Raw genomic sequence first — 15,470 nt, 5'->3', positions numbered from 1 at the left:
CATTTTTACGGATAAACCTACATTTAATAAAGACAACGAACCAGCTGCTAGCGTCAGGTTCAACTAAGAATTCAATTAGATATTTTGGCACAAAACTAAATAAAAGAACAATAATATTTTGTAAAACCAATATACAACCGTGCTTTTATATTCAGCGCCTTTTTATTTGTATTTTTTTATTAAATGTTGAAAGATATAAATACCAAATGAATCCTAATATAGAGATCAACAAGCTAAAAACACACTGATGAGATGATAAAAATAAGGCCTAACATTTTTTTCAGCTCAGGTGTAACTCATTGCCTAATTTTTATCTTATCTTTATTATCTATTATTCTATCTCTTTTTTTCGTCTGTTGTTCTTATTGACGTGACGTGTGACGTAAACACGTCATCGTAAATTCGAAATCGAAGTGTCCCCGCCCGGTTATTATTTTGTGCTTTTGAAAGACAATAAAAATTAAAGGTAAGCTAATTAATTGAATAGTGAGGTACTGATTGTACTGAACCTTGTAACATATACATTCGTACATAATTCATTTCGTACATTAATGTAATTCACAAAATAAGTTGATAGTTACTGATATCAATGGTTCGATGGTCGGTCGGCTGACTACTGTTGCTTGATTTGCTTTGCTTGCAGTCTGGTTTGTGAAGTGGGCGGAGTACGACGTGATCAGTTATCAAAACCGTTATCATTTACGAAAATTAATTGGTAAGATAGTGCTTACAGTTCTACCATTTCTTGTAGAAATCCTATTTTTATTTAGGTATTGCGGTAGTAATATTATCTATAAATACTGAAATATTACGAAGCCTTCCACTTAAGCCTTATGGACTTTGTACTTTACTTTGCCACGAACTTGTTTCCGTCTTTAGAAATACTTTTATTACCAAATTCCTTTTAAATTTCTAATTAATATTCCATGTTTGCAGGTTAGGCAAGTGTAAAGTATTTTTAGAACAAGAATAACTTCTTTTTTTTTCCTCCATATTTGAAGGCAAACATTACTTTTACATTCCACCTAATTTGTTGCCAGTATTGATTTAGATAAAATATTATCTATTTAGAATTTATGATTATATTTTTTTTAAATGCTCATCATTATGAACCAAAATTTTTAATACCCAAGTGGGCTTGTCTGAGTACCCAAGTACCTACCCAACATACTTATGGCACTTTCACTTTTTCACATGAGATTTCTTTAGAGAGAAATACCATGACATAACATTATAAAACCCCATGACTACACACAATATTCAATTTAATATTTTCTTGTGACATTTTTTATTTATCTAACTACAAAGTTGCAAGTCATAGCTTTATCATTTAATCTACAAATCAGTTTATCATGCTTAATGTATATTTTTAAACATTATTCTTTAAAACATTTAGAAAATTGATAGAAGTAGGTTTAGCAAAAAATAATTTACTAAGTCAGGTGACTGGTATTTAATATATTTTCTTTAATGTATGTTACATAAATTATATGTTCTATCATATCTTTGAATAGCATTTAATATATTTTCCTTAATGTATAATACATGGTATGTTCTACCATGTCATAATTTATGATTATTATAATAAGACTGCGTCTCAAGAACAAGATTAAAAAAGAATTGTGTTATTTAACATTTTTGTCTAGCTGTAGAACCTAACAATTAAATTTGATAAATATAAAAAAACCGGTTCACTTATAGAACTGTTGAAAAAATCATTATAATCACTTACCATTTTTCTCACAGAAATTGATGCCGGGTTGGACTAACAATGGATAAAAAAGGCTGTTTAGAATGCAAGGGTAGCCAAAAATACAAATTGGCTAATTTCCCTATACCAGTACTCTTTGTTTTTATTTTTATTATTGTGGCCTCTGCCCTGTTGTTAGAAATTAGTTTGTTGAACTTAGAGATAAATCTTTGTTGTCATTTTTTTATGTAATCTTAATTTACATTTAAGTACAATGTTATCAGTAGTACCTACTGCTTGTTAGCGGCCTGTTAATAATAATAATTTATGATATAAACTAAGGGATATGAATGAATCCACAACCATCTAGACTAGCAAATAATTTTGCCGAGTTACTCGTAGTAGTATTCGCACAATAGGATTGGCAATTGGTAGTATTTGTGAGGTCATTACATCATTCTGGTACATGTAATAAAATTGATATCACAATAGTGCAATTACTGTGTCTCTGTAGGTACCTATTAAGATCCTATCAAAAACATGTTATTGTAGGTAGAGAGAGGCGTTGTTATCAATCAAATTTAGGCACAACAACCACATATTTTGGGTGACATTTTTATCAATTCCGTTGTATAATAAATATTTTTAGTTATAATATCAAGCGTTATGGGAATAATGTGTAGTTTGCTTTAACACAAACTTATTATTTTGTATAGATAGTGACTAGAATAGGAATTTTAATTGATCAATTAGTAAAGGAGACTATTACACTGATTTCGTTGTGGTTATGTTGGTACCTAATGAACCTTGACAAATCAATTAGGAATAGTTTACTACTTCTTTAGATGAATGGAGACAAATGCAATTGTCAAATAAACGATACTGGGTTCAAAAGTATTACTGGGATTATCAACTATATTATTATCCATGTTTTTTATTCTCAGCAACAACAAGCAAACAAGAATTATTGTTCTTTTGAATTCTATTACCTCTTTATCAAGCTATCAACCTCTGCTGAAAATGATAAAATAATATTTCGTATCTCTATGACAGATGGTTAGAAATGATTAGTATAATTTAAATGTAAGGACATAGTAACAGGCCTCTAACTAGAATTGGTTGATACTGCCTTAATAATTATCATCAAACATCAAATTGTATCCGGTTAAAGTTGAAGTAGAAAAGACATTTATAGTTTAGTTAGTATGTTGTGTAATATTCACCTATGTAATTAACATGTTGAACTTGAATTATAATGGGTACATAGTCTACGATTTTTGTTTATTTTAAAATGAATTGCGCTCACCAAGGCCGCTACACCGATTCGTGGAATTGGAAACGTTTACTTAATTTATTTCGATAAGTTAACGTATATTTGCGTACTAGTAGATAGAGTAGTAGTTTTTAGTTAGGTATTCAATGGTTTGAATAAACATGTTTTCTCAAGTGTCGTTTTTTCTTGATTCCAGATCTACAACATGTCGAAAATAAAGGCCGGACCCGTTGTTGATGTGCTCGGTGATGAGATGACCAGAATTATCTGGGACCTCATCAAGGAAAAACTGATCTTACCGTTCTTGGACATCGAACTGCACGTCTACGATCTTGGTATTGAAAACCGTGATAAGACTGATGATCAAGTTACCATTGATTGTGCGGAAGCCATCAAGAAATACAATGTTGGTATTAAATGCGCAACCATTACCCCCGATGAAAATAGAGTAGAAGAATTCAAACTGAAGAAAATGTGGAAGAGTCCCAATGGAACAATCCGTAACATTCTCGGCGGTACAGTGTTCAGGGAAGCCATTATTTGCAAAAATATTCCTCGTCTCGTAACTGGCTGGGAGAAGCCCATCATTATCGGGCGTCATGCTCACGCTGACCAATACAAAGCAACCGACTTTGTTGTGCCTGGAGCTGGAACTCTTGAGCTTATCTGGACACCTCCCAACGGTGAACCTATCAAACATGTTGTGAATGAGTTCAAGGGTGCTGGTGTCGCCCTTGGAATGTTCAACACTGACGCGTCGATCATCGACTTCGCCCACTCTTCCTTCAAGTACGCCCTTGACAGGAAATACCCTCTTTACTTGAGCACAAAGAATACCATCCTTAAGAAATACGACGGTCGCTTCAAGGACATCTTCCAAGAAATTTACGAAAGGGAATACAAATCGCAATTCGAGGCTGCTGGTATTTGGTACGAGCACAGGTTGATCGATGATATGGTTGCCTACTCCATGAAGTCAGAGGGTGGATTTGTATGGGCTTGCAAGAACTACGACGGAGACGTCCAGTCAGATTCTGTAGCTCAAGGTTACGGTTCCTTGGGCTTGATGACATCTGTGCTGATTTGCCCTGATGGAAAGACTGTTGAAGCTGAGGCTGCTCACGGCACTGTGACCAGGCACTACCGATTCTACCAACAAGGAAAGGAGACATCCACCAACCCAATTGCGTCAATCTTTGCGTGGACCAGAGGTCTTCTTCACCGTGCCAAGTTAGACAACAACGCTGAACTCAAGAACTTTGCCGAGACTCTGGAGAAGGTTTGCATTGACACAATCGAAGCTGGCATTATGACTAAGGATCTTGCTATTTGTATTAAGGGCATGAACAATGTCAAGCGGTCAGATTACTGCGAAACTTTCGAGTTCATGGATAAACTCGCTGAGAACCTTAAGAAGAGTTTGGGAAAGTGACTACCCAAAGAGAAGAAGTTATGTAACTTATGAACAATCTATACCAATCAATTTATACGAATGAATTTTGTACCATGTCACAAGGGAATAGGGATACTTTATTTAAACCTTATTTATAACATGTAATTGTAATTTATTATTGTAATAAATGCAGTTTTAAAAGACTTACATTCAAATTGTTTTGACTTTACAAAGGTAGGGCTGACCTGACCCGACAAATTTAAATTTCAATTGTTAATGAGATAACAATCTAATGGTACCTACCTATTTATTGATACCTAACTATTTTAATGTTTCCGAATAATTTGGTTTTCCTATAGGTAGCTCATTTTCCGATTAGTAATGAACGGAAAGTAAAATTTTACCCAAGATAGCATACTTATTACTGTATTGCAAAGTGTAATTAATAACCTGTTTGCAGTCTTTATCAGCCGCAACTAATCTTTTATTACTTCATATTTTCAATAACTATTTTCTGCTAAGAACAGTTCCATAGTTACTTGAAGCTTCTATAGTTATACTAAACTAGTCCTTTAAAGAAAAACACGTAACTTACGAAGTCTTTGAATCTAATTATAATACCTACTATATCTATGTGGAAATTGTAAATCAGACTCGTTTATTTATTCATTATCTTTACTGAGATAGTCAACCACTGACAATGATTCAACACTATTCCAAGGACTTGCGACACTAGCGCCAATAGTGAGAAAAATAAAAACCACTCATAGAATGTTTTGAAATCTGACTCGTGTCTTAGTTCAACACGTTATACACAGATGGCGTGTGATGTAAATATTTAGGTATGAGATGTAGTTTAAAAATTAATTGCAATGCGAGTTTAGTGTGCTTCACTTGATGCTATTAAACGATCGTTAAACTCGAGTTATTTACTATTGAACAATAGTCAATATAAATGATTATGATTATGCAATTTCGTTATCGCTTACTGTTTGTAGGTGGGTAGGTATCAGTATTTGATAACGGAATATTATGTTACGTACTTACTTGCCCACAATATTTTTTATCGGAAACTAAAAAATGTTTCAATTTTTTTAAGTGAGAACTGCTGAATCAAGCGTGACAAATAAAAATAGATAAGTAGGTAAGTTGTAAATTGTTGATTTCGGATCAAAAGTAAGTACCTACATAGAAGATAAACATAGGCTCAGAAGGCGCAGAACCGCACCTAACTACTTATTACTAAATTAAACAATAACACGTTAGTTGTGCGACTACCGAGTATAGAATCGATTCACAAGTGGTTCTTTCGATTTTTCGATAATTTCTCAGCTTAATATAAATCAAGCACTGAGTCTAGAATATATATAGCCAGTAAATAAAAAAAAATGACAACTAATTATATAGGTAGGTAGGTAACTTTTTAAAGGGCACCATGTACCATCCATTCTACCTACATTAGATTACAATCGACATTCGATTTCCAGACAAAATATTTGGAACGGAAATGGTGTGTGGTTTTCATAAAATCATTTGATAAATGCAAGTCAATAGGCACCTACATAACACCGACTTATCATAACCAATCAGCAACGTAGATAATGTTGATAGGAACCTACCTACCTAGGTATTTTGGTCCAGTCTTGTCAGCCACTACTGCCCACACTCGAATCAGTTTCAATTACCTAAACTGAAATCAGTTTTTGTTATTTGCGGTTACCTACTTGAACCGCTTGAACGCAGTAAACAACGGCACGTCATTTATTACCTCTCTTATTTTGGAAAGCTCATTAACAAATAGGTAGGTAAAATATACTTCGTCCATTTTTACCGCTGTTTGTTGTCTCCTTTTTAGCTAATTTTCAAATTAACTAATTAATAACCTTTATGTCATAGGTGTATGTTTTATTGCAGCCCATAACAATAAATAATCACAAGTTTTCATTTTTAAACTACTCGCTTAAATATTATTCTTTAAAATCCTACCTAACTCCTAGAGGGTAGGAACCTCCAATAGCTATTTCCAAAAAATATTATGAACGATATATCCCCTGTCCACTGAAATCGTCTATTCACTTTACAAATCGTTTTCATTTTTCTATTACAACAGTGATCCCCTATGCGGCAAGTCGTCAAATAACTTTTCTTAGTGAATTACCGGAGGCGGTTGACGCGGTTTCCCCTACAAGATCGTCCCTCCCGCGACTCCCGCCATTTCTCCCTCTTGTGGAGTGGGCCATTCAGAGACGGTTCGCGAAGCTCTCACGGTGCTTACGGCTTGCTTCAGTTTGGCGGGCTTAGCGTCAGCCATCAGGCGTGCGCGGTGTGGTCACTCCTACAAACATTTGGCGGGAACGGAAAGCTCGCGATCGCGGAATTTTAATCGCAAATACAGCGAATTAAAAATTACAAGTTTATGTGTATATCGTGAAAAATGTCTGTAAAATCGAGCCCCTTGTTGCTTTTACGATGGTTCATCGTATTAAATATTATGGTAAGCTTGTTTATTTATTATGAATGCAAACGATATTGATGTGAACTCATTTGAATTATGTGTATCTATTGATTTTATTTATTAGCGAATTAATGGTGGTTAAATTATGCGTAGTGCAAATTACATAGTAAACTACCAACCTAGACTAAATTTTACATAAAAAAATAAGTCTTTATTAAGAAGGCACCTAAAGTGGCATAAACTTAAAATTAGCACGTAAAATAAACTTTCATAAAACCTATAAAAAGTCCAATATAGCGATAAAAACATATATTTTTACACTCTAAAAACAATAGGAAGTAAAACAGAAAGTTATAAAATGTACTATTAAATACTTTTTAATAACAAAACACAGAAAAAACTAAACATTAAAGAGCCGACACCTAATGTGTGTTCAAGAACTTAATTCGCGGAATAGACACGCGATACGCACAGCACATAGTTACACGCAGCCATTAGCGCGGACAATTTACCCCATTCTTTTTATACGTGTCCCTCAAAGCAATGCAACATCAAAGCGAGAACATTTAGTTCAATTACCATAAGATAATATCCGTCAGTTGACTAACTGTAACCGTTGCAACATCGGAGATACACACGGAGTCGAATCCCCGCCCAGAAGCGTTCGATTGCCGTAACGATGAACTTGCGGATCGAAATGCCATACATATCGAAGGGCGTAGATGCATGCGCCGATCGAGAACCGCTAGCTTGCCATATCAATTTACTAGCGCCGCTCTGGTGCACCCAATTACTAGCTCTGGTTCACATGATTCCTATTCATCAGCCTCTAGATTGCTTTAGTGCCTATTAAAAGAACGTTCGATGAGGAAGCATGATGTTTAAGAGTTTTAAATTTTAGGGGACCGATGATTTTGAAACATATTATTACTCTGGCAAAGTTTAGTTCAAACGAAATAATATTTAATTTACGTTTCGAAGAATGAGCGTGGAATTATTAAAATGTTTCATGGAAGATAGTAAGATTATGTCTGTTTATAAATGTTAATTTATTCTTTATCTACGTGGTGTAACTTGCAAACTATTTGCTGAAGTCTTAATGCTGCATAAGAAAAGCGCAAATAGTTTCATCAGTGATGTAAAACTATTCAACTACAATATTATTCCATGAAAATGCTACTTCGTTGCAAAAAAATGATTTTTATACAATGTGATAGGGGCGAGACTTCTAACCCGTTAAGGCTGAGTTCTACACCTAATTTTATCGACAAAAGTCGGGGGTCGAAGTGGTCGAATCCCCTCCCCCTAAAAGTTATGGCTATTTTAATATTTTTTTTACTTTTTTTGATATCAAAGGTTGTATGCGTCGTAGAAACAAAAAAAAAAACAACAAACGATAGCTAATAACCTTGGCTAACTAATTCATTACTTTTTCTTATGTTTGATAATGTTTTGGGGAGAAAAAAATCATTTGTGAATTATTTTTACCGAAATATCACTATTTTTCAATATTTTCAATTAGGGGTTCAACCCCCCATATTTTTTTTTTTTGTCGATAAAATTAGATGTAGTACTCAGCCTTAACGGGTTAGAAGTCTCGCCCCTATCACATTGTATATTACCATTTACATACATTTCCATCTAATTCTACAATGCAAACTCTTACCATGGTGATAGAACTTTTTGGTTATTTTCTACCGACTGCCTGCAGCTATACCTACAACCTTAATTTAGAATCATGACCTTAAAGGAGGTCGTGTCTAATTCAGCTTTTACAATCATCATTAAGCAATCAGAAAACTCTGAGCTACGGAATCGATCGCTATTTTTAATCGAAAAAAAAAAAACAGACTTTCGCTGATTGTTTTATTTTTATAGCTCTTCATTGATTAACCGTCCTAAATCCTAACTCCATAGGCAAAAAAAAGAAAATTAGAGTACCAACCTAATTGGCTCTACCGCTACTTTTATCGAAGTCAGAAAATATTATTTGTTTTTAAACGACCTATCTTCTAAGTACCTTTCTCTACCTATGCATTTCTAATGCTTTTTTTGCAAGAATCTAACACTTTAACAGACGTTACATGGGTACAATGTTTCCATATCTCGATGATGTAAGGGATATCCGAGTCAGTAACCATTGCATTTATTTTTATGACACTAAATTGCTTCACGGACATGGTCAAAAGAAATGTACCTGCCATTGATTTTCAGTAGTTTACCAAGCGGTAATACTAGGGGAGATTCACTTATCTTTTAAGTAGGTACAGTGCAGTGATGGTCTATTGTAATTTATTATGACTTTTATACCTTCCGGGATAATTTGTTTTACTGCCTCTTGTTACACACGCACTATTTAGATATCTACTTATTATCTCTAACTACATACTACACTTGTTCTTACTTTGTACAACATTTGTCATTCCATATTCAGTTTTAAACATGTATAAAAGTAACAGTTAGACTCATTACGAAGGACCATGAAGCGTAGCGTTTTGGGCCTGTCTAACAGTAAGCGAAATTAGGTTGAAATTATGATTCTAGTCTTTGCATAAAAATTGCACATACATTTTGTTTTTCGACTATGTAAGCAAGGTAAGACTTGAGTTAAATGAATCCCTGTTGCAAGCGCCAAGCGCCAAGTACCGCCGTCAACAAAGGTATTAATTTACTAAGAGATCATTGTTACGTGTTCTACTTAAGTATTAATAGCGGGTCCCCCTGCTGGGATTCACAGAATTTTGATTAAAGTTACATAACGACGGTCGTATCCACGTTCGGTGTCTGATCTTCATTGGCGCGCGTGGGAATCGTCTCCGGCTATGCAATTAGGGAACGCCGGGAGCGGAGGGTAGTCAATTACCGCGCGCACTGTTTTTATTGCGACTCCCATTGTCGATGCAATGAAACCTCAGCCAAAACGTAACCACCATAAGGACGGTCATAAACTTTATTGCGCACAACTTGTTTGTTTCCTTTGCACTCTGACATTCCTAGTTACGATTTAATTTGATTTTTATTAAATGGTTTTAGTTAAGGAATACCTGTTAGCAAATTGTTCGTTTGCAAATTTTATTAGTCTTCCATTATCCACTATCTTCTGAAATCAATTTCTTTTCTTGCAAGGGTTTCTGTAAAGAACTCCAAGAAGTTTTTGGACTATTGAACAACCCTCCAATCTGTTCTTAATACGTATACTTAACTTCGCGTAAAATAGATTAGATAAGACGTGCCCAGACATTGAGATGGTCTACTACATAGTATTTTATTTGAATACAGTTTCGGTCTGTAGTGTAGTAACCATCTGACTATGTCGATGTACGATTAATAAACACTCGCAAAGCGTCTGTAATTCAATGAATGCGAACGTGCCTTCATGTTCCACATTTTTGAAATTACTTCATTAAGTAGATTCTTTTTTTCCTAGTCCGCTACTCATGCGTAACAAAACATATTAAGCAATTCAAAGCGCCTCGTGGTCTCGCATAAAAAGCAAGTGAGAAAGTGATTGCGAAAAAAAATAATTAAAGGAAAAAACATATCATGTCATATGTGTACACCCACGTCTGCAAGTCAACGACCTAAACCAATTATAGTTGCATAATAGAATTCTTTTTTTCACATCGATTTAAATTGGATTTTTTTCAAACCTTTAGCCAATTTACGATGGTTTGATAGCGTCTTACTCGATTAGATAGCTTTGGAGATATAAAACTGCGAAGATACTTTTTTATGGTGTAAGCGGATAAACGAGCAAACGGATCACCTGATGGTAAGCAATTGCAGCCGATAGACACCCGAAACACCAGAGGCGTTACAAGTGCGTTGCTGGCCGGTTTTGGGGAATAGGATTTTAAGGGTCTCAATTTCTCATTGAGAAGGGGTATAATTGGGCCTCCAGTAACCTCACTCATACAACGTAAGCGTTGTTTCACGTCGGTTTTCTGTGAGGCCGTGGTACCTATCACTCCGGTCGTGGCATGGCTTTCCTGCAATAGCTGCAATACATGTATTCTAGGAACTTTTTATTTATTCTTAAATATATACTCACTAAGTACACTGCATACAAGATTTCATCGTACAAAAACAAATATTTGTAGAATGCCACTTAATGCACACTCTCCTAGTAAATAAAGTTGAGTTTTACATGCGTCGATTTAACTGTTTGCGTTCTTGTATTGATCAAGCAATTATCGAATGGGTTTTTCGTGTTCACTACCATACTCTGGTAGAAAATTGAGAAATTGGTTTGCTATACACCGTTGAACAAGTTATTTTAATTTCGTGGGATCATATTTCCAGATTTGTTTTATCATGTTGTGAATATTGTGTAGATACTCATTGATTGCTCTTTAAATAAATCCTTTTAGCTTTAGCCACCATAAATCAACGTATCTAATAATAAAATCTTTTATTTTAGGGGCTTTTATTCTTAGAACATACCAGCCCCGTTGAGTCATAAGTAAGAAATACAACCACACATTATATTCTAGGGCATAAGTAACAGGATATCACTGACGCGTGAACACCTTAAATAAGTTAATAGCAGCAGATGAAATAGGAATTAAAGTTTTTAATTTCTTGCTTAGTCATCTTCATAGTGGTTTACATCTCTTGACAGTGACAGTTAATGCATTCTTGATTTTCAAAAGTGCCTTTAATGGTTGTAATGGAAATAAATGATTTCGCTTTAACTTTTAGAAATAAAATTTGATCTCATCACACAATTTAGAGGGCACAATGACTAAACATGTCCTTATAGGCATCAAGGATTCTGATGTTGATGGAAATTCAAGTTTTACTGCTTGTGTGTGCATACACAATAGTTCCATATCTAAATGCAAGCGATTTGCGTTGAGCGACAATGAATAATGCAATCCATCGATGTAGGTACCTAAGTACCTAGGACTGATTTTGTTCAACCATTGAACCCTTTGTGGCCTATAAATAGTTTTCTTTGAATCGTACTAAGCTTATTAAGTTGGAAATCTCAGTATCTCAGATACTGAAATAGATTTTAATTGGATTATAAGGATTTTTATAACCAGACCATTCGTTTGTTTTATTGATTTACTCGTGTAGTCATTATAATTTCTTTATTTTTATTTTTAAAGCAGGATTACGATTGGAGTTGGTTTTTCTATAATTGGAACTATTGGTAGCAATAAAGCTTACTGCCTGCCTTGTGGTAAGCGGTCTCCGTAGTCTAATTACAACTGCAATACCAGAGGCATCACAAATGCTTAGTGGATCATATCATCATCCCATTCACCCTGTTTTCGTCCACTGCCGGACATATGCCTCTCCAATAACACGCCACTGAGTTCGATCTTTAGCTTTCCGCTGTCAGTCACTCCACTTAGCTTTTTTTGAGAGGGAAAATCATCCAATGACTTCTCCCGCCTTGGGTGACGCGGGAGGGAGTATCAGACTATCACTGACTAAAAACCACCCCATTCCTTCTCCTACTTTGAGCCGAAGTCCTGGTAACCTTTTACGTTGTCCGCAGCTTCGGATCACTCCACCTAGCTGGGCGTCTTACACTTGCTTAGACGCGGCCTCCACTGTTATTGTCCACATTGGTGAGCTAATCGCACACTTATTGTCAACATCTCGGTGCAGCCTGTGGACCATGTAGGAAACTCTTATTGATTGCGTTATTGTTTCCGTAGAGGAGATCTCGCGACATTTATCGTACAATTGAGTAATCAGTTAGGCTTTTGGTATTTGGTTTTCTAAAAAGAAAGATTTTTAAATCGTTAACGGAAATTAAAAGTGTCCGTATGACAGTGTCGCATGTGGCTGCCAGGAACAACGTGTAATTACGACAATTCTTTGGTTATAATAAGTGAAATTGTGACGTATCTATTTGTTTTTATTATATTAACTTCCTTACCTATGTGGCAATTTTGACTTGCAGTAAAATTTACTATATCCTCTATACTTTTACTTTTATCTTTTCTCTTTCTATAGGCAATAAAAATTAATATGCTAATAAGTTTTAAACTAAGACGTGTAACAAAGAGTCGTCAAAGGTTGTAAATAACTTGTAATTATACATCTATCTGTAAAAGTTATCGGTTTTAAAATTGATTTTCTTAGGCTTTAACAATTTTCTATCCAATAAGGACTGGTCGCTACCCTGTATTTATATTTCACTTCTTATTAGAAAGTAGACTATATCTAAGAGTTAGAAATGAAGGCGAGAAAAGCCTTTCTAATGGAACCTATACGGGAAGCAAAAATTACTACTTACAATTTATGTCTAAATATAGGTAATTTGGAAAGGGAGAGCGAACGTGCAATTCCTTTAGTATTTTATGAAGGTTCACATGTCTAAACCCATTTTTATTATCCATTAGGTAGCAAATGGATAATAGAAATGGGTCTTACTTGCTTAATAAGACACAAAACCAGGTCCGCAGGTAATTCGGAAACATATTTTTCATCAGCATTGCAGATAGGCATAAACTTATTATAATACTTATGTACATATTTACATTGAAATTACTTCGATAAGTCCTTGGTCCCTAAGAGATGACTTAGAAGCATTTCTAAGGGCAAGCAAAGCCGAAAATTTCATGTTAACATTTATCCCTTTTCATACTTCATTTTTCTAGAGTTCTATAATGATTCATCATCATCAGTACTTATTTACAGTTAAATATGGTTGGAATACGAATTAGCATTATCAACTCCCTTTATTGCTTCGTCATATTCAAGTATAAGAACAAATATCAACCCAGACAGACAGAACCGCGGGGCTTGTATTAACTTCATGTATGCTCACGTCTCTTCATTATGTTAATAATCTAAACTAGTGTAGATGTTATCTTGTCAGTCTTGTAACGTAACACTAATCCGTTCAGTCTCGCTCCATCAAACTTGTTCAATGTTTGAACAGCTCGGTTTAAGATATGACGGTTTTTGCTTGTATTTGTTTATTTAATTAGAAGTGATTTAAAATATTAACTGCTATATTTTACTTGATATACTTATTAATTATTAGAAAATCATCCAGTTACTTCTCACCTTGGGCGAGAGGGAGTGTCAGACTCTTACTGACTAAAAACCACCCCGTTCCTACTCCTGCTTTTTGAGCCGGAGCCCCGCTGGCCTTGGTTTCGTCTTCGTAGCCAAAGAAAAAAGGGGTGTCTCATCACTCTTAAAACACAAAAATCGGACCGTATAGAAATCTTTTCGTGACGACGTAAAAGAGAAAACAAAGCATACAAAACTAATTTTGCATAAAAGGTTTTTACTAATAACCTAATAAATATTAGATATTATGGCCACTTATAGCAGGATTTTGATACTAACTTCAGATTAAAAGTCAACATTATTAAGACCGGTAGTTCGAAGTTTATTACCTAGCGCCTAGTTACCTAAGTAACAGTACCTAAGTAATTAACATATATGTACCTGGCTATAAAATATATAAAAAGGGTGCCTATGACTATGACTATGACTGCACAGTTGGTGCGCTGGCTAGGCAAGCAGGCGCCCAACGTATAGCGGATTCGCACGGAAAATCTTTTTGTATAATCCACAAATTGTTGTTCCGGGTCTGGGGGTCATTTGTATGTGAACTTGTATGATTGTAAACGCACCCACACACGACACAGGAGAAAATCGTAATAAGAATGATAATTTTAACAAAAAGCATAAAAAAGTACCTAGCCACCTAAGATTTAATTATATTAAAGATATTAAAGAAAAATGAGACAATCTTCAATTAATGCCGTATGCATACACAATATACACATGTATGCATGTATGTATGTATGTATCTATCGTGTAAAACAATTTGCGCTAATTGTGACCCCAAGCATTTTCCCTAACGAGGCACCTAAACGCAAATCCTTTCCTAAAGCCACCTCGAGGCGGTATTTTGCTAATGGAATCGTTATTATCACTTTACTAGATACAGTTAACAAGATGTATAAGAAACTGGAGCGGTCAAATATTTTGTGAGCTCTGATTTGTTTGCGGAAATTACCTGCCTGTGTTTTGCTTTCTACTGAAAATTTTTATTTTTTAAACTAGCTGACCCGGCAAACTTCATACCGCCTCAAACATATTTCTTCTCACCTTTTAACTTTCCCTGGCCTTTTGCAAATAATTCAAGACCAAAAATTTGGCAAATCAGTCCAGCTGTTCTCCAGTTTTACCGAGACTAACGAACAGCAATTGATTTTTGTATGTGTATGTTAGATTTAATCTTCGATCTCATACGGTTGTTTTCGTTCTATATTCTTCTCATAAAATTTTATTTTTTCTATTAAATTAGTTTATCTTTTAAAATATATATTTTTATTCGATTTGGTCCAGCCGTTTTCAACTTTTGCACAAAGACTCTAACACAACATCATTACTTACCTACACACTTAAGCATTTTCTGTACAAAAACAAACAAATACCATTTTAAACCCTAACACCTATGCATTTAAGTGGCAATTTCACACACATGGGAATGTATATGGATTGAATAGTGGCGATTACCTATGGTGACTAGTACCGTTGCGTGTAGCTGCCGTCAATGGCCACTCTAGCCAGGTCGCAATGCCTATAACCCTGCGCCCTATCGATCCATATAAGTACAGTAGCCTCTAGGCATGGAACCTGCTTTCAAAAGTCTATCAGAAGGTTTTAGAAGGAG

At 35.0% G+C, this 15,470-nt stretch overlaps 2 protein-coding genes across 5 annotated transcripts in view; both read left to right on the top strand.

Annotated features, from left to right (window-relative positions):
* Window positions 1–318: 318 nt before the first annotated feature.
* On the top strand, window positions 319–4,563 carry LOC118267252 (isocitrate dehydrogenase [NADP] cytoplasmic). Of its 3 annotated transcripts, XM_050702826.1 has the most exons (3): window positions 448–466; window positions 644–715; window positions 3,160–4,563. In XM_050702826.1, the coding sequence occupies exon 3, from the start codon at window positions 3,169–3,171 to the stop codon at window positions 4,393–4,395; it is 1,227 nt and encodes a 408-aa protein (XP_050558783.1). In that variant the 5' UTR covers window positions 448–466; window positions 644–715; window positions 3,160–3,168; the 3' UTR covers window positions 4,396–4,563. The 3 variants fall into 3 exon arrangements, with proteins under 3 accessions (XP_050558784.1, XP_050558783.1, XP_035437046.1); XM_050702827.1 differs by lacking the exon at window positions 644–715 and having other exon boundaries at window positions 319–466; XM_035581153.2 differs by lacking the exons at window positions 448–466; window positions 644–715 and adding an exon at window positions 1,757–1,840.
* Window positions 4,564–6,592: 2,029 nt separating this feature from the next.
* LOC118267248 (uncharacterized) overlaps window positions 6,593–15,470 on the top strand; it is a 38,788-nt gene continuing 29,910 nt past the window's right edge. For both annotated transcript variants that reach the window (XM_035581137.2, XM_035581136.2), the window contains exon 1: window positions 6,593–6,850. In XM_035581137.2, the coding sequence (XP_035437030.1) occupies window positions 6,791–6,850 (60 nt within the window). In that variant the 5' untranslated portion in view covers window positions 6,593–6,790. The remainder of the gene's footprint in view (window positions 6,851–15,470) is intronic.

The sequence above is a fragment of the Spodoptera frugiperda genome, chromosome 23, assembly GCF_023101765.2.
Source record: "Spodoptera frugiperda isolate SF20-4 chromosome 23, AGI-APGP_CSIRO_Sfru_2.0, whole genome shotgun sequence".
Taxonomy (NCBI): domain Eukaryota; kingdom Metazoa; phylum Arthropoda; class Insecta; order Lepidoptera; family Noctuidae; genus Spodoptera; species Spodoptera frugiperda.
This window is presented reverse-complemented; position numbering and strand designations above follow the sequence as displayed.

Coding starts and splice junctions, on each gene's coding strand:
- LOC118267252 (XM_035581153.2), top strand. CDS start 1,772: ATGGATAAAAAAGGCTGTTTAGAATGCAAGGGTAGCCAAAAATACAAA. Junction 1,841..3,159: donor TGGCTAATTTCCCTATACCA/GTACTCTTTGTT, acceptor TCTTGATTCCAG/ATCTACAACATGTCGAAAAT.